Below are 19,603 nucleotides of genomic sequence, written 5' to 3' on the forward strand. Positions count from 1 at the left end.
AGTCCAAACAATAGACTCAGGAACAGTTGGCACTTATTGTCAATAGGCTGTCTTTCATCTGATTATGGCAGTCAGGTGTGTATGATTTATGCACTTAATTGAAGCCCCAATAAAAATACATTTAATTCCACATGTAAAAAAAAAAGAAAAAGAAAAGGAGTTAGTCTTCAAATGTGTTTTCCACTTATTGCAAAGCATATAAGTTTGGGTCATAATAATTATTTTAAAATCTACTGAGCTCTCTAGCTATTCTGACCCCATTTGACCCAACCATGGGTAATCTTATGAGAAAACAGTTTGGACACACTGATCAGAGAGCAAAGAATAACAAAGAGCCAAAAAAACAAACTGAGATTATAGTTTAGTTTATAAACATTTTAAGACTTGAGATGTAAAGTCCTGTCAGGCATACATTTCTTTAAATTTCTATTTATTTTGATATCAATATAAGAATTTGTTTGTATCTTAAAATGATTACTTCATTAGTGCATTTAGTAAAGTTCAAGCTTTACCAAATAGACATTAAAAAGTGTATTTTTGTTATTAATTAAATTAAATTAATTAATTTAATTAAGACATTTGTATTAAGTTTGGACATTTATATTTAATTACGTACTGGTTAGCTGCTTTTCTCTGTAATAGAACTTTGATAAAGGGATCTTTGATCAAACTATGTTATTTACCTGAGGTCCACCCTCTGCAAGCATAACAGAGCAATTCCTTATTCAACTGTGTTGTTTCTGTAAGAGTGGTTTTCCTTCTCTAAGATGCTTTCCCCCAGAGAATCGCTCTCAGAGCCCAATTACAAGTTTCATCATCAATCATCAGTGTTATTTATTCAGTCAAACGAATTTCTAATTAATAACTGATGAGCATTATGGCCTTGTAGACTGGAAAGCTATTAATTATATCCAGCCATGGAGAATTTGCCAGCACAAGAAAGGACTACCTGGTGAATATTCTCCACCATTAGTATGTGGTGAATGTTTACATCATTCTCAAACAAAGCATTTAGCTTGTGCCCACTGGTGGATTATTGTACTATTGAGTGGCATATGCTGGCATTGCAGCAACTACACAACCACTCAAAAATATTTCATAATGTCAAATAGAAAGGCCCAAAATAGATGTTTATTTTACAATGCGAATGTTAATATTGGGTTCCTACTGTATCTTTCAAACTAATTTTTACAGATAGAAAGAGCTGCACTCTACCACATTAAGAGTCAAGGACATGACAAACATTGCTGAGGTGTTTTACTGGATGTGGGCTACCTGAGCCTCCGGCCTTGTGGATAACAGATCATATAAGAGGTGAAATGAGCACAACATTGTGCAGCTGTACTGTGGTCTCACACCATCAGCTCCCTTTCCACCCTGAGCAGCAGCCCATGCCTAGCACAGCAATAATGATGACTTAGAGACTGCTTTCAGACACAGCAACACTTTTTTTTGGCTTATCATCTAAAAAAAAAAAATAAATAAAATAAAATAAAAAATAAATAAAAAGAGAAGAATGACCGAAATGCACTATAGTATAGCAAAGGGCTTAAACATTTCCATTATTTAAAACGGTACACTATGGATGTAGGATTAATATACAATTCAAAGAAAGAACACTTTAAAAAGTGTCAAACTGATGCAACTGTTTAAATGTTTTTTGACTTGCCTGTAGGAGCCTCCCATGCGTACAAATGATATAATACATGCTTATGTGTGCGGAAAACACTGATGGTTACTTTGCTGGATGTGTGCCTAGATTTTGCAGAATGCTTATATACTCAGAATATTAAGGTGAATATGTAGATGGGAGCTTTAATTGAGGAGAACAATCAATACAGAGATTTTCAAGACAGGTACTCGCTCTTTTAAGCAACAGCTACAAACCTCCTTCCTCTCTTAATTGTCAATGCTGTCGTTTCTTCATTTGGTTTTAACCTCAAGCTAGGATTGTGTGCTCCCAGATTATTAATAAAAATAATTGTATGATTTATTTACTGGCACAAATGCAACCTGGATTAATGTGAGTGGCAAGAAGGCAGACAAACATATGATATACAGTCATAAAAAAGTAATCTTTATATTTAGGCAATAAAAACCAGCCAAGCGATTCTTTCATTTAGCCATTGTTACAATTCAGCACAATTTATGCACAATTGTGACACTTTTTTCTTTTCATATGTTTATCTCATCTCCTGCACCAAACAGAGATAGATGGGGTTATGCATGGTTGTATTAGGTATCCTGAGTCAATGTAATAAATGTGTATGACCGTAATGCTGAATCGCACCTCCGTGCTGTAATCACATCTCTCTGATTGAAATAGAGGGATATTGCCAGGCTTGGTATTCACTACCATCACCGAATGCCTGCATAGTTGTGCGTACCTGTGACTGAAGTGCAGACCCCTACTCACTCTACTGTTTTGCCATACTCTCAACTGAGGGTAACAGCCTGGACTATTTTTCTTGTTGATATATGAACCAATAGATGGTGAGAATACAGAGCAGTGCACTTGTTATTCTCTTCATAGCCCTGTCTAGATAAACAATAGGAAGACATTTTTATATTGTGTAGCAATGTACATCGAACTTAAAAGAACTAAAATAGTAAAATTTCAAAAATTATGCAAAATACCAATGCTATAAGATAAACTGTCAGAGCGCTAATAGCTTATTGTACTCCTGTGGCTTTAAGAGGACATAAGGACAGCAATGAAAAGAAAAAAGCTGAAATGTTGCTAATAGTACAGTTTTGCACATTTATTTTAAATAAAATCTGATTTTTTTGTTAATAATTTTTTTCTGTCTTGGGTGAAAGTAAAGACATCACAGTATACTATCATTATGAGAACTTTTAATCTTTGTTGGTCAACAAAGCTAATAACACACACAGACACGCATACACCAGCATTGTACAGATTATTTAATTCATTTTGTTTGGGTATTTTGGGATTTCTGTTTATTTTTATGCATGGTTTCTATGTGGTGCCATGATTGATCTGTAGATATACTTGCTTTTTGCAAGTAACTCTTTTTTTGTCCATTTAAGAGAAATAATATATGGAAGCAATCAAGCTACAGACATTTTGGAAAATCTATTTGAAATCATTTCAGCTTGGCCCTGGCAGTTTGTCTTCAGAGGGAGCGAAGCAAAACATAATTGTCTGCAGTCCAGTAAAACACAGAATAACTGCCACCACACTTGAGTGAGCTTATATCCAGCGACTCTCAGGGCCTCAGGAAGATAGAGCAGTTAATGTTCCCTTTTATTTTAGAGGATGTGTCACTTGTATCTCAGGTTTATACCATGATGCAGCAATTTCGGCCAAACAGATGGATAATGGTGTCAACTAGGGGAGGAAGAAAAAGCTGTGTTTTTATTGAGTTGAAACACAGATTGCTTGTGTTTTAACAGTCTTGACTGCTCTCCTTTTCTTAATCTCCCTGCTCTCAGCAGCATTAAGTTTGATGATTTTTGTTTGAAGGAGCGGTACAGCTCTGTAATAGCCAGAGCTAGGGACACAAATCCAGGGGCCCTGTTTTCTGCTATGCCTCCATAAGCACCGCTGATTTATTGCGCTCTTTATGACAGAAAGGAAAATGATGCGCTGCAGGTATATATCAGCGCAGGGGGAGGAAATTGAACTTAGATATCATCTTGTCAGATGCTTAATGCTCTTCCTCCTGTCACATTCGATAGGGCCAATTTGGAGAATCCTGCGGAGGTAAAAAGAAGACAATTAACAATGACACAGTGGTAATAGATGAAGCCATAAAATGGGGCCGGAGCATTCAGGATGCGTCATATGATTCCTACAAGATATACTAAGCATGTATGCTGGCTTATGCAAACCCCACTATCTTATGTCTCATGTTACAACATGTAGGCAGTGTGTACATTTGTGGGCAGTGCATTGCCTTAGGTAGAATATTTAACCACAAAATGGGTCAAGATAGGAGCATCTGATGCCAACAAACGTTTAATCTTGCATTATAACAGAGCTTGGTAATGGTCCAAATATTTTAACACATATGGGACTTGGATGTGCTAGAAAAATCTATTTTGTCACACTGATTTGTACAGTATGCTTTCAAACAATATTACAGTCAGTCAATAATGAGGAGTACAAAATGTGTTCGCTATTAAAAACCTTTTGAAGAAATGGGTCAAAATCTTTACTATAATTTTTTTGTGTGCATCCAATAAATAGTGATTCAATAGACGCCTTCTTTCTTTAAAGCACTCATGTACATTTGCAGAATTTCAAAGTATATTGTACTTGTATGCATATTGTATATAATACAAAACAATAAGGAACTAATCAGGTTTGTTTAGTGCTATGAGTTCAATTTCAATCCTAATATGGAAGTGAAAATAATGAGGGTCAGAGTCCATGCTCTGACTTGAGACAAAAGCATGAGCCAAAAAGAATAGTATTAAAGATGAACACAGGACATGTGAATGTAGACAGATTGAAAGATCCATCAGCATAGAGAAATCAATGTTATTGTATATCTTTTTTCATCTATGAAGATCTGTGATCCTTCAATATCAAAACAATTTGCTGGAAAATGAGCATACTATTTAATAACTCCAAAGCGAAGAGGGATAAAAGGACTCATGGTTCCTGGACAAGATTGGTGCCCTTTCGGAGGTGAATTTAGCAAGTGTTTATAAACAATGTGGGTGATAAGGTGCTGACATTTCTAAACGTTATGAGTCCTCTTAATATATTTGAAGAGCAAATTTTAATTTGAGCTAAAGCATCATGTTGAATGGGTTTTCTGCTCCAGAGAAGCTTATTGTTCCTGTTTAACAATTTATGACAGGCCCCAGTGAGCCGCGAGAAATGGGAATCAGCTTGCCTAAATGTGGATGTGGTTTAAACGATAAATCCATTCAAATCAACATATTTTTGGCACCTCGTGACCTTTTCGCAAAATGAATTTGTGGCACTCAACTTTGTCTTGTGGCATTTAAAGACCACAGAGCCAAGAAATAATCGCTAGATATCAACTGCTTGAAGAGTGTCTCCTCATTTAGGCCATAGCAGCAGCATATGCCTGTATAACTCTCTAATTCGATTTTAATGCCTCCCAAGGCCACTATTGCACTGTGATCGCTTTGATAATGATGCAGTTGTCATCATCCAATGGTGAACTCTAATATTCAGGGAATGTTAATTGCTTTTGTGACACTCATCTCATTATTTTATATTATTCTCTTATATCCTCCTCAAGGAAAGAGCACATGCTCTGCTGATAGGTGATGCTTAAATGATAAACTCCCAGATGTACAAGTAAAAGTCTAGAGCTGAGAGGAGCAACACCAAGTGTATGTAGTCTTTTGCATAGGCCTGCTTTAGATATCAGTATATAAATATAGATAATGACAAGGTCTTTATTATTATATATATTTTTTTATTACAAGGCAAAGTTTGAAATGTTGTCTATCAAGAGCAGCAAATGGAAAAGCGACATGGAGGCTGCTCTTGTCTGTTTTACTTATTTTCTGCCTCAGCTTTTCATATTCTGTCTGGACCAGTGGTGTTATTTTCCTCAAGGGTTCACAAGGCCACGCTCTTTCATTTCAACAGAAAATTGTTCCCCAGGATTTCAATCTTTGGCTGCTAGATATGACAAAACACAATATCAAGAACACTTATGTTTCTTATTTGCCATTCTTTCAAGGCATAAATAAAAGATCAGTATAAATTTAAGTCAAGTGGAACAGACTGTACATATAAGAAATAAACATTTCAGAGAGCTTGGGACCCTATACAAGCCCCACTGTATTCTTCCATTCGTGACTGAATTACCTCAGCCTCGCTGACCACTGCATCATTTGTCATCCTTGAAAATCAATTAGCTATGTGATAGCACAACACTGATGGGATCACTCTGCTGAATGGACAAACAGGGCCATAGAAGGCCAAAAGTGATGTATTCACTTACAGTAGGTTGTGGGGTTTTTTTGTCTTACACTCCACAAGTATCTTTGTAGCAATGTCTGATATCATTTATAATAGCTGCCAGTAGACTATTACATGAAACATCTTCTGACAGGAAAGAAAAGGCACAGTGACCATAAAGCGTCAAAATAACAGCTCTAGCCAGATCAACATCTCCATTCTATTCTACAAATCCACAAATGTTGCACTTATTGTTCAAAGACTGTAGAATGCATATAAGATGAAGATAAAAATGCTAAAAAGGCAATACATTGTTTCTCTAATTTCAAACATGTACAAGAGTTTTAAAAATTATTTTGTCTTTACTGAAAAAACAAGGCATATCAAAAAGGAAAAAGAAAAAGGCAAATGAGGCAGCAGTGCTATGTGGAATACACATACAGATTTTAAAAGAAAAGGGCATCACAGGTGATGTGTGTAATTACTCCACCTACTCCTGATGAAAATGGTTTATTTGACAAATTAAGAGGTCAGATATTTGTGTTCTGTAAATTCAAAACAAACCAAAATGTAAATTTAAGAATTGTAAAGCTCAAAATAATTTGACTGATAACAAAAGACTGATGGTTCTAGAAAATTGTGTAGAATAAAGGAATGTGTAGTGAGGAGTTTCATTTTAATGATGTGATGATTCTCAAACATTTTGATCTATATCATATTTGCTGGTAAATGTTCAAATGTCCTATTGACAGGCTGCTTTTTTACCCCCCCTCCTCCCATGCCACTGTCAGGGGTCAAGCTGAGATGGAGTGCACTGGAATCAGGTGCTACTGTCCTGCTGACAGTGATGCATTGCCACACTCAGGGGGTCATGTCTCTGTAAACATGCATTATCAAAACCCAAAGACAAATGTGGGAGGATGACCCAAGAGCCAGTGAGTGAGAGTGAGAAACAGAACTGTGTGTGTCTGTCAGTGGGTGTAAGATGGGTAGAGATAGTTCTGTTGTTGCAAATGAAGAGGGTCAAGCAATCAAGCTGGGTTGGGCTTGTGTGTCAGTCCCATTATCTAACACTGTCTGAAATGATCAATGAGATAAAATAAAATGATCACAAGCCAAAATAGGCCAGCTAATGAAAATGGACTGTGTTTTAACATATTCCTTTCAATGTCCTTCCATATCAGGATAGCTAGAACACAGACAGGAAGGAGAGTAAGCAATAAAGCAGCCCACTAACAACCCTAACAACCAATTTCTTTAGAGGACACATGCTTTTTCCTCTCTAGAAATGCAGGTTCAGTTAACTGTTCAGCTGGGCAGAGTGACTGACCCCCTAATCTCTCACAACAAACCACCCATCTTTTAGTCAACATAACATTTCCAGAAGCTATTTGTTGATTATAGTAATAGTTTAGTAATGTAGTTCTAAAGCAACCGTATATACAAATTAGCATATTTAAAAACAATTTTATTGTGAAAAGGTAGGGGAAAAAAAAAAATCCATATGTAATATTTAAATAATTACTATTTATTCTTTACAGAAAACTTAAATAGAAAAGGAACATATAATACTGCTATTCAGACTATTATTAAATAAATAGCTGTGGATGTTTTAATGACTAGCTTGATCTGTGTAAACACAAAACCCGTCTGAATGCAGGTACATAGAAAACTATAAACCAAATGAATACCTTCAAATAAGGCACTGTAATAAAAGGTGTAAACATCTTTAAATATCATTTATCTGAGAAGAGCAGACATTTTGCATTATTGCACATTGTAGAAAATAGGTTCAATGCATTGTCAAACAGTATTCATGAATTTTGCTTTCTGAAAAAAGGCATTATTAAAAGGCATTATTCTCATAAAGGAACTACTCTGTGAATTCATGACAGATGGAAGCACATCCCAAACTAAAAACTTGTAAACTGTCAAAATGTTACTCATTTAATGTAACTGTAACATAAAAACAAACAAACAAAAAAACCCCCATATTTGAACACAAAAAGAACAGGCTTTTAAGCACAATTATTGGCATTTCTTTAAACTTCAGATTACAGTTAAAAGAAACAAACAAAAAAAAAAAAAAACAGTAATGCAAAGATCCAAATTAAGTACTCCCAAACACATTATACATTACAAAAAGAAAAAATTCACACACTTCCAGAAGAACTGGTTACGATTGTAGATATTCTTTATTCCACCTCCATAGCAGATACATCTTGTTCAGAGTCCGGTTTATCAGAAGAGTCAGAGAGAATGGTGTGTGGTTCTAGAGGTCCTGGTTTCTCAGTTTCACTTTCAGCCTGATGCTCACCTGACTTCTCCTCCTTTTCAGGGCCAAAGGACTCGGACTTTTCCTCTGCTGAACAAACTAAAAATGTATGCAGATTAAGACATGCAACATTATGTAACTAAATAAATAATAGTGTGACCTAAATTTAAAGAATATCCTGCTGGTTTAATGATGTAAGCTTTTTGGATATTTTAGCATCAACAGTCTCCATGTTTCCTCAGTAATACAGTAAGTCAATGTTCTGTTAAAATCAATGTTCTCTTAAAAGGACATTCCTTAAAGCAAGACTACAATGGCCAAAAAGCGCAAAACCAAATAAGTCAGAATTTACAATAACAAATACCAAAAAAGTAAATAAGCAATCAAAAACCACAACAATAAAATTATGAACACTAACAAACATTAAAACAAAACTATATACATTTATACAAAACATAAAAAGTACACAGACTCCGAATTGAAGTCTTACCACTGATTGGGCATGATATCTGTCACTCAAGATATGCAGAAAATACAGACGGTTGCTACAGTAGAAAGTCGATTTATGTAAAAAACCAATTCTTACATTTGAAGATGTACTATTAGGCAAGAATTGTTTCAAATGAATGCATAACTCTACACATACAAGAAATTCAGTCACAAACCCTTTCCACTTTTGTTAGTTTGTTTTTGGATTGGCGGTGCTCTCATTTGTTATTTTGTTTTGCACTTCCCAGTCAATGCAGAAGTCCAATCATGTTCCCACCCTTTGTTACCACTTGGTTGTTTCAATTAAAACTCACTTAAGGAAATGATGCTATTCACTTTTTCAATCCAGTGACTTCAAAAAGCACAGAATTAAAAGTTTCTTTTCCTGCTGGACCCTGATGCACAGATGTGTGTATACATGGAACGGCAGAGAGCCAATTAAGATGCAATTTTTAAATCTTAAAGCCTGGGATTAGAAAAGTGTAGTAAAGATAGCAGATCTAGGCAGAGCATTCAAGGCTGTGACTACATCAGGTACCTTGGGAAGACGTGTGTGCACCCTGTTCTGTCTCCAAAGCAACAGCAGATGGTCCTAGGCTTGTCTTGCTTTCACTAAATTCGGGGAGTTGTGGAGCCTGGGGGCGTGTCTTCCGGGCAGGATTCAGGAAGTAGCAATAAGCACATCTGAATGCTGAAACAGCAACCATAACACACTCTGCTGATCCAAATTATCCATGGTCACATTGATATATTATGAAAATAAAGCATGCACTTATGGACACACATATGGGGAAAAAGGAACATAAACAGCCTGTACTTGTTTGCATATTTAATCTGTTACTGCTACTGCATTCAAAAAGCTAAAATTGGATTGCTAGCAAAGGCCCAGTATTTATGAGGTCCATGATATACTGAGCTGCCAAGCATCAGACAGGAAAAAAAACAAAGACACCATGTTTGATGAAGACTGACAAACTGTTCTGTGTTCCTCTAAATCTTACCAACGTATTCAAATTCCTCTTTTAATGCCATGCCGTTATGTGACAAACACTGCTGGCATATTAGGGCGTACCTGCAAAAGAATACAAAAATGGGAATTTATTAAAACCATTCTATTGACAAAACATCTGTCCGCTGTGCAACCACAACAAATAAAGTAAGGGAAAGCCAACATGTTATTCCTTCATGACAAGAGCAATCAATTGCTACTAATATTTGAGGTACAAAATACTGTGTGCATATTTTATACATAAAGCCATAAATATGCTTGGGGAATAACAATTGCTCAATTATGCATGCATGACCATTACACCTTTGACAGGCTAGCATTGCTTTGACAAAGATCAAACTGGTCAGAAATCTCAACCATTAAGAATCCAGATTAGTTTAATAGAATGACATGAAAGATTTCTTGAAATTATCATATACGCAAAGCAACTGCCTGCTCAACTCCCACTGGTGCAAAGTGATTACAAATTATTATGGGGGGGAAAGCATTAAAGGATTATTAAATAAATGTTTATTTATCTAATCTGCAAGAAACTAAAACAGCAGTGACTTTCATGCAAATACATTAGACTGGATTTTAGTTTAAGCAATGATCTTCAGTTATAGTTATATAAGTATATAGTAATATAAGAATAATGAGACCTTTTACAAACAATATCTGTACAGGCTAGCTGCTGAAAATATACAAAACCACCAATTAGATTAAAAGGTCCTCCAGCTAAAAATGTAAATAATTATGTATCAACTGAATCAGTGTTCGGATGGACAAATAATTATTTGTTCTTTGCAATTTCTGTTGCCCATTTCACTGGCTAAAATAATTTGATCTATAGAAACCAGAAATGGTACAGGGCTTTCGGTTTGGTACACATGTGTACTCAATGCAATCCTTTTTACGTGCGGAACAAATCTGAGCTCCCTCAGGAACGTATTAACTGGTGGACCGCTAGTTTGTTTAGTCTCCACCTCACACGGAGTGCATTTTTTATTATTATTAAACTTGAAAAAACACAATGCCAGAGGTATAAAAAAATAGACTAGATTTAGCACAGTTTCACTGTGGTTACTCAATGTAGCCGGAAATAAGATTTGTTTTGCGCATGCATGATAACGCTAAAGAATCCACAGCGCTAGCGTTAGCTGATGACCAGTTTTATGTTCAGCTTCAAGAGTTTCTTTTAAAAGGAGAAAATCGTAACAATTCCACATTTCAAGGTAAATGAAAGAAGGCTGAAAGGAATGAAGACATTTGTTGAAGTATGCGGAAATAGATTAAACAGTTAAATAGATCAAATCTTTATAAAATGTATAAAATTAAATGTAACACACACGCACACACTTATATACACATCTGTATTACCCAATTGTAGTCTAACAAATATAAACTATAAAAAAAATTTTTTTTTTTACATTTATTAGATTTTATTTAATTACATTTCATTTGTGCCAATTTAACTAATTGCTCAATTTAATCAATAAAATTAAAACCTGTATTGCATTAATTTGATTTATTGTTTTTTTTTATATATATTATTTAATTTAACCAATCTCATAGAAGTTTAATCAACCATTAATTTTACAATATCTTTTCAAGGGACAATACTAGAGAAATGAAACTTGGATATATTTCAGAGTAGTGAATGTGCAGCTTTGTAGATCAGTACAGATTTACTGTCCTCTGAAAATAACTCAACAAACAGCCATTATTGTTAAAATAGCTGGCAACAAAAGAGAGCAAGCGATAACAGCTGTACGTCATGTAGCCATGTAAAGCCACTCATGTTATATTGCTCATGTTTTTGTCTGCTTGACAGGACAATACAAATTTGTGTATCTTGTATTAAAGCAGTTAAAATTTGGTGCTGTGAGTACAATTCAGCCATGTTCAACATGGTACCTCACGGCAAGGAAACTTTTTTTTTTTTGAGAATTAGAATTGATGCTCTCCACAAAGATGGGCTACACAGATAACACCCTGAAACTGAGTTACAGTACAGTGGCCAGGGTCATACAGAGGTTTTAAAAGCTGGCTTCAAAAAAACAGATGCAGGAGTGCTGCCAGCATTGCTTTAGAGGTTACAGAAGCAGAAGGTCCGCTTGTAAGTGCTCACTGCAGTTCATTTAGGAAAAGATGGATTTCAACATGTACTGGGACATTCTGAAGCAGAACATGATTCCATCCCTTAAAAAACTAGGCCGAACTGCAATAACAAAAACAAACACACAGCCAAGATGACAACTGCCTTGCTGAGGAAGCTTAAGGTGAAGGTGGTGGAGTGGCCAAGTACTCTATCAATCTGAACTCTATTGAGCAACTGTGGGGGCACCCTCAAGTGGAAGGTGTAAAAGCACCATGTGTATAACTTTCAGCAGCTCTGTAATGTCATCATGGAGGAGTGGAAGAGGATCGCAGCAACATCATGTGGAGCTCTGGTTAATTCCATGCCCAGGAGGATTAAGGCAGTGCTAGAGAACAATGGTGCCCACACTAAATATTGACACTTTGGACACAGTTTTGACATGTTCACTTAGGGTGTACTCATTTTTGTTGCCATCTATTATGACAGTAATGGCTGTATGTTCAGTTATTTTTTAGAAGACAGTAAATCTGTGCTGATATACAAACTGCACATTGGCTTCTCTAAAATATATATAGTTTCATTTCTATAATATTGTCCCTATCTATAGTATCTACACATACACACATAATATGGAAAATTATTGCGACACAAGCCATATGTGGTTCTTTCCAAAGTTTTTATCGCAAAGCTGAGGGCACACATTTGTATATGGTGTTTTTGGATGTAGTAGCATGAAATTTTCCCTTCAATTTAACTAGGAAACCCAAACCTATTCCAGCATGACAATGCCCCTGTGCAAACTGCATGAAGATATGCTTTACATGGGTTGAAGTGGAAGAGCTCCTGCTATTGAGCTCTGACCTCAACACTACTGAACACCTTTGGGATGAATTGAAACACTGACTGCACCAGTCCACAAACGTTTGACCCAAAAACACAGCAAGACGTGATGTACATGTTCACGCCACTTCTCAGTGGCATAAAGTTAAACCTCACTCATTTGTTGTACTGCTCAACCAACCTATGTTGCATTACTAACTGCTTCAATGGGTGTTGTGTAAAATCCCCAGATCTCATTAAAAAAAAAAAAAAAAAAAAAACACATGAGCTGCTGCTCGCATGAAAGCTGCTTTGAGCAAAAGCTTTACGATTCTGTATATTTACCGATTCCGAGGCCCATCACCTACTAAGTACTCAATAAGCTTGTCCAACGCTCCTCTATCTCGAGGGAGGACAGGCCGTGCCAGTGGTGGTCCAGGAGGATGCATTCCTGTGAACACACAAACATGGTTTCTAACAAACAATCAAAGAATACACATGCAGGTCCTTCAGACCATGAACCAGTTTTTAGATAAACCTGCAGTCCTCTGCAGCAAGCAGGTGACCATGATAAATGGATGGCAGCGACAGATTTTAATAATGACTGAGAAATAGTTCTCCCAATAGATAACTGCGAACCTGCTGTGATCCTCATCTCTAATTAATATAATTTAACATGAAGAGTGATCATAGCAAGATGACTGGTCATTTCTACCAGACTTGGCAAAGTCCTGATATCCTGCTGCTTATTAATTTACAAGCATATGGAATCGCTGTGGTGACTCTTTCGTATCAAATTGCTTTTCACTAGCAATTCTTTAGAAAAAAAATGATCTTGCTTGGACTGCTTCACGCTCAATACAGATTAAAATTTTTTTAAATAAAAATGTAAAAGATAGGGATATCTAATATATATCTAATATAAATTTAATATATAAATATTAAATATTATAATATAAAAAAATTATATAATTATAAATATATATATATATATATATATATATATATATATATATATATATATATATATATATATATATATATATATATATATGTACACATTACATTTTGCTGTTAGCAAAGTAATAATCTCTGCAAAATTAGGACAAAATAACAGTGAAGACTAAACTACACTCTAAGTATGAATCTTTTAATCAAGAATAAGAAAATGTGCTTTCTGTTTACAGTATCTAATCGATATTTGAAAATTTTGAACTGATTGCATATATGTAAAAACATTAAACCGCACAATGTACAAAAATGTAGACATTACTAACAAAGAGTAGATAGACTATGCAGATAACAAACCTAATGTATGCCTTGAATAAATCTCCAATAAACTTTATAACCTCTAGAGAATGTTGTGCAAAACCTCAGAAGGTCCTGGAATTCTGATACCAACCAAAGTTTTGTGTATGCATTTTACAATCTGACATTATCAGGAAAATTAAATGAAGCTCTTATACTACTCTATACTACTTTTTTTTCTGCTACTGATACTAACAGCTGCTTATGTGCTGCTACTATGAATCGATAAAACCTTAAATGTTAATAGTGGTAAAGAGAGATTAGTGTAGTCAATCTGAATTAAACTCAGTAACATCAAGCAAAAAACCCTAAAACTTATTCAAAGTATGTTGATGCTGTCCCACAGATGTTTTACAAAAACCTCATGATTTTATTACAAAAAAAAAAAAAAAAGAAGAAAAGAAAGAAAGAACAATAAGTCTCACTGCATCACTTACCAATACCAGAGGTTGGGGAACCTGTGGGGGAAGCATTTCTCCTCAGCAGGTTATGCTGCTGGCCAGAAGTAGACAGGTTTCTTTCTGGAGGCCCACCAGGGGCTGAGATCAGGGCAGGAGCAGCAGTTGTGCCAGTAGGGGGACGTGCTGCTACTACTGGGTTTGGAGTCACAGGAACAGGAGGACGAGGAGTCACATGCCTCTGACGAAGGTCTAAGAATAAAGACCAGCATGTGTGCTCATTGAAGCAGATAATCAAATATTTTTGGCTTACAAACCTAGTACATATACATTTTCCTCTAACCTTGACCTTGCCGTGGAGTTAAAGAAGGTCCAATTGGTGTAGCATCCAGCTCCAACAAAAAGAAAGAACTTAATAAACAATTCTGCAATGATCCCATATACTAGCAGTCAGTCTATACTGACTAATTACTTACAATTTTTTTCTTAGAATCCGGATCAAAACGCTCTAGTATCAGTTTGGCATTTTTGTAGGTTTCAGTCTCCATCACCTGCTCCAGCTGAAAAATATAATGAACCACTCAGTCTACTTAATATAAACAATGATTTCACAAACACACACACACAAAAAAAAAAAATGACCTAGCAATCTAAAACAACCGATTTTAAAAATCTAACTAAAAGAAGGGAAAATTAGAACAATTGAAAAATATATAAATTAGCAAATTAGCAAAAATACAGCGCTAAAGCAATTGCTTAGGGAATTGCTTCTCCTGGCACTTATTACATTTTGTTCTATTTAGCTTCATTTTAAAACCCATCTCAGGAAAGATCAAATAGTGCTAATTATTTAAGATCTAATGAAAAGAATAATTACAAGATCTATTCTGATAATGGGGAGTGTAAAAATCCATCAACTGTAATTATTGAAAGTTATTAGACATGACAGTAGATGACAAGCAATTTCTCAGATTTATTTCCTCCTAGCTCTAAACACTATTAATTTAAAGACAAGCCGTTGGCCAAACATCTTACTAAGTCAAGTCTGTGCAATTAACCGCTGTCTGCATTGATTTTGGATTATTTATTTGAAGGAGGAATTTCTCTCCTTTCTAAGAATATGAGCTCAATAAACGTGCAGAGAAGGGATGCTTCAGCTTTAGCATGGCACTAGCCTACTGTCAAAAGTGAACCTGAATGGCCTACAAGGGCAAAGCCAGCACATTAGCATTTAAGGTTAACGCTCACATTACAGGTGCAAAGATGTCTGACATTTCTGAGAAGGTGTGCACTCTGGTTTGACCTCTCATGAAAGAACTAGATTTTAAGTGTTCTACACTGGTATGACGGTGCAACTTGCCACAAGAGCAGTGGCCTCCCTGACCAAATACACTACAATTATCATCAGAATACAATGTTCAAAAAGAGAAATACTCACTATTTTCTTTTTTTCAGCTTTCAGTTCTTCTAATTTTTCAACTAAAACATTAAAAGAAAAGTTATATTTCAAAACACACACACACACAAGGTCAAAATAAAAAGGGAGACATGCCAAGGTATTTAAAGAATATAATTTCTAAAGATGTGGAAGCACAGAGATCATTTTACCATTTCTTTCTCTCCTTCTTGAATATAAGATAATTAATAGTTTTCTCAGAAGCCATACACTGTGTAAAGAAAATACATATGTTGTTATTTAGTGCAAGAGCAAAATAGGAAGTGGGGAGAAAAAATAATAATAATAATAAAAATAAAAATAAAAAATACTTTAACCAAACTTTCAGTAACCACACAAGCCATTAAGTTAAAAGCTAACAAGTTGTTAGTATAAGATGTAAAATACAGCTATTAATACTCATAAAAGTTCTTCACAAAGAACTGAAGAATGGGGTTAAAAAAAGTATTCAGTTTAAACATATTAACTGTGTTTAAAGATGCCAAATTTGCTACCTAAATTTAGTTTTGATTGGTGTTTGTGAAAATATCTGTGGCTGTGGACACAGGATGCTAACTATGGTTTAAATGTTTTACTTTATGTAACCACTCTTACAATGTACTCTTGACCAAATCATACTAGCTAAAAGGAAATAGTAGAAACCAAACCCATCAGCTGATTAAAAATCCCATATCCATTTCTTCTGCAGTTTATTGTAAATGTAAAAAAGCAGTTGTAACTATTAAGCATCTAAATGTAAAATTAAGACTGACAATAGCCATGAAATTTAAAACACATTTATTTATTTTTTTAAAGAAATAGAACATTTATTTACATAAAAAAAACATTGAAAAGAATACTTACAGAAGTGGAAATATTAGAAAGGGTGAGGCCACTATCAGTTTCCCCATTAGCGGTTCAGGGATATACCACATATATACAACTATGCAGGCTGACAGGTACAGAAGGGTTGAATATAAAAGTATTCTGTAAACCCATAACTTCAGCTGTTTCTGGTTTTTTTCTCTGTGCTCCTCGAGGGTTTGTATATTCTATAAAAGGGAAAAATTGTGTAAATGGCAATGTATAATATCAATAATAAAAATAACAACATTATTACAGCAATATACAGCATCTAAGAACAATAGAACCTCAGCACTGTCTAGTTACAATCTAGCCTAGTCTCTTTGCAAAATGGTCAATAATTCATGGCACACCTGGATAGCCAGGTCTGTCCCTAAAGAACTCATAGGAGATCTAGAGCTACATCGGGATTTCTGTAAAGCTGATTTGTAAAAATACAACTTTAAAAGCTCTATGCAAATAAAAATGACATGAAGTGAATGCTTTGAATTGAATTCATATACATATTTAAGTGATATGTATATGGACAAATATGAAAAATATTAAGGCCACAATATGAAATCTCTAATCATAGATGTGCGTGAGATTACAGCTGCACGTGTACGAGTATAATATTGCTTTTAAACAACAATTATTGAGTAACTGACATTTCTGACACGATATGGTCAGTAAGTGATATTCTGACCATAGTAAGTAGTTTTAAAATAACCTCATTCCATAAATATCAAATAAAGGTCTCAAAGAACATGAGCCAAAGGGGTGGTCTAAAGAGAGCAAAAGACAAATACGGCAACACGTGTGTTTCAGTCTAATAATAACTGCAAATCGGATTCTGCAAATGGCTTCTGTAGTCAACTGTATTGTGCTACGAGTTTAAAAACTACATAAAAAAATGTGTTATGCCAATTTTGGCTGTTATTCGCATAATCCAAAAGGATAAAATTAGGTATCAATGAGATTGTGTGTCAGTAACAATAATGAGCTCCATGTGTTTAGAGGGAAATCACTTCTCACCTTATCCAGCCCCTCTAAAACCTCTACAGTCGTTGGCTTGGTCTGAAAGACAAATCAGGCTATTACGCTAAACACATTGACATGTGAAAGGAAATCATACATTTTGAGCTAAATGGTATTTCTGAGCATTTAATTTGCTTTACAAGTCAGTTATGTGCTCACTGGGTAGATCTTTTACATTTCATACAGACATTCTGTATGTTTACTAGGTACAGGATACATTTTCCAGCAAGCTTAAAACGCCCTAAATATTAAGTGAACTTAACAATAAAGAACTTGGGATGCATCTAAATGGCATTTGTTATAATCAAATGAAATATAGTAAGGTTTCACAGTAAGGTACATACCCTCCAACGAGAAAACAAAGCTCCCATCTTGAGGAGCAAATTCACACTTCTCTCTGGTTGCAATCCTGTTAAACAGCTGAAACACTTTCCCACCTTGCAAAAAGAGCAGAAGTTACAAGTTGGTGCTTCAGTCTGAACAATGCACACATTATCTAACCTGAAGAGAAGCTTACAGAAGGGCACTATTACACAAGGACTCTGTTAGAAACAAATACAAGTCTGTCACTAATCACTTTAGACATGTTTAAAGCAATTTATTGTTAACGTTTTCGAATCTCAAAATACCAGTGTAATGAGGAGCCGCCTGACAACCTGATAGCCCTCTCTATTTTAAACTTCGGGCCACACAAGTGATTAATAAGCCGCTTAAAGGTCGGTGTCGCTAAGTTTACACAACATCTACAAGAACATCCAGGAACCAGGGCTGCCTAGTCAATCAGGACATGCACAGACGGTCAAATAAACCAGCTGTATAGAGTAAAACAACATGTTAAAACCAGCAAGAAAGTGAACTCCGCTTTCTAGGTGTACTGGTGTACACGTAGCTCTACTGAAGATCTGTCTCTCACTGTTCATTCAGTCATTCACCTACTGTTCTAAAACAAAAACCTAAGCTGTTACACAAGATCAACTCGTGTGGGTGGGGATTTAAACACAAACAAAATAAACATCCCATTTGATTAAAGTTACGTTTTTTAAAGTTTTGACCAAAATGCGCATTAAAAGAGCATCAAATAAAACACTTTACAGAATGTACACATGTATTAAAGCTCAATGTTTTTAAATCTGCTAAATCATCTATCATAATTATATTTATTCTCAGTTAAGAACACAGAGTAACTTTGTCTGAGCTCAAACTCAATACACTAGCCGAGCTAAACTAGGAACTCGACTAGTAGATACAAAGTAGTATAACGGCGATAAACTTTACAGAACTGCAACAACGCGCTCAATTCTGCCGTGTGTCCATGCATAAAACTAATTAAAAGGAGAAAATGATTTGATACTTTACCGGACAAAAACCAAGCGAAGGGGTGTAGAGTAACTTGTTTAATAAACGTCATCAGTTACCCATAACTCCCTGCGCTAGGCTTCTGCGGCGTTTTGGGCTGTCACGTGATGTTAACTTTCACAGAGGGCGGGAAACGTGGTGTCGGTTTAAAGCTATTTCCTTATGTGTGATTGCAGCTAAAGTGTGGGGAAGTTTCTTAAAAATGAAACAACCAGAATTATTGTGTCAGAAAAGAACCACAATGTAGTATAGTATTCTTCTTCTTCTTTCAGTTGCTCCCATTAGGGGTCGCCACAGCGGATCATCCGTCTCCATACCACCATACTACCCTGTCCTCCACATCTGCCTCTTTCACCCAACTACCTGCATATCTTCTCTCACTAAATCCATAAACCTGCTCTATGGCCTTCCTCTTTTCCTCCTACCTGGTGGCTCCATCCTCAGCATCCTTCTACCAATATAACTCATGTCCCTCCTCTGCACATGTCCAAACCATCTCAATCTCGCCTCCCTCACTATGTCACCAAAACATCCTACATGGGCTGTCCCTCTAATAAACTCATTTCTAATCTTGTCCATCCTCGTCACTCCCAACGAAAACCTTAGCAACTTTAGTTCTGCTACCTCCAGCTCCACCTC

General features: G+C 35.6%; 1 protein-coding gene across 3 annotated transcripts; it reads right to left on the minus strand.

Annotated features, from left to right (window-relative positions):
- Positions 1 to 7,421: 7,421 nt before the first annotated feature.
- Positions 7,422 to 19,100, minus strand: lnpa (limb and neural patterns a). 3 transcript variants are annotated; one of them, XM_046845765.1, is made up of 13 exons: positions 18,965 to 19,100; positions 17,953 to 18,045; positions 17,606 to 17,647; positions 16,592 to 16,779; positions 15,901 to 15,959; positions 15,731 to 15,771; positions 14,769 to 14,852; positions 14,636 to 14,681; positions 14,332 to 14,544; positions 12,932 to 13,037; positions 9,680 to 9,750; positions 9,217 to 9,369; positions 7,422 to 8,288 (listed from the first exon to the last, which is right to left on the minus strand). In XM_046845765.1, the coding sequence occupies exons 2-13, from the start codon at positions 17,977 to 17,979 to the stop codon at positions 8,110 to 8,112; spliced, it is 1,209 nt and encodes a 402-aa protein (XP_046701721.1). In that variant the 5' UTR covers positions 17,980 to 18,045; positions 18,965 to 19,100; the 3' UTR covers positions 7,422 to 8,109. The 3 variants fall into 3 exon arrangements, with proteins under 3 accessions (XP_046701721.1, XP_046701720.1, XP_046701719.1); XM_046845764.1 differs by having other exon boundaries at positions 14,636 to 14,684; positions 18,965 to 19,099; XM_046845763.1 differs by having other exon boundaries at positions 14,636 to 14,687; positions 18,965 to 19,099.
- Positions 19,101 to 19,603: the final 503 nt, after the last annotated feature.

This window comes from Silurus meridionalis, chromosome 3 (assembly GCF_014805685.1).
Source record: "Silurus meridionalis isolate SWU-2019-XX chromosome 3, ASM1480568v1, whole genome shotgun sequence".
Classification (NCBI taxonomy): domain Eukaryota; kingdom Metazoa; phylum Chordata; class Actinopteri; order Siluriformes; family Siluridae; genus Silurus; species Silurus meridionalis.

What these genes read in the sequence shown, in the direction of transcription:
- lnpa (XM_046845763.1), bottom strand. Translation starts at nt 17,979, where the DNA reads ATGGGAGCTTTGTTTTCTCGTTGGAGG. An exon ending in CTTTGTTTTCTCGTTGGAGG is followed by an intron (nt 17,648 to 17,952) that starts GTATGTACCTTA and finishes TTTGTCTTTCAG; the next exon opens with ACCAAGCCAACGACTGTAGA. An exon ending in TTTTAGAGGGGCTGGATAAG is followed by an intron (nt 16,780 to 17,605) that starts GTGAGAAGTGAT and finishes TCCCTTTTATAG; the next exon opens with AATATACAAACCCTCGAGGA.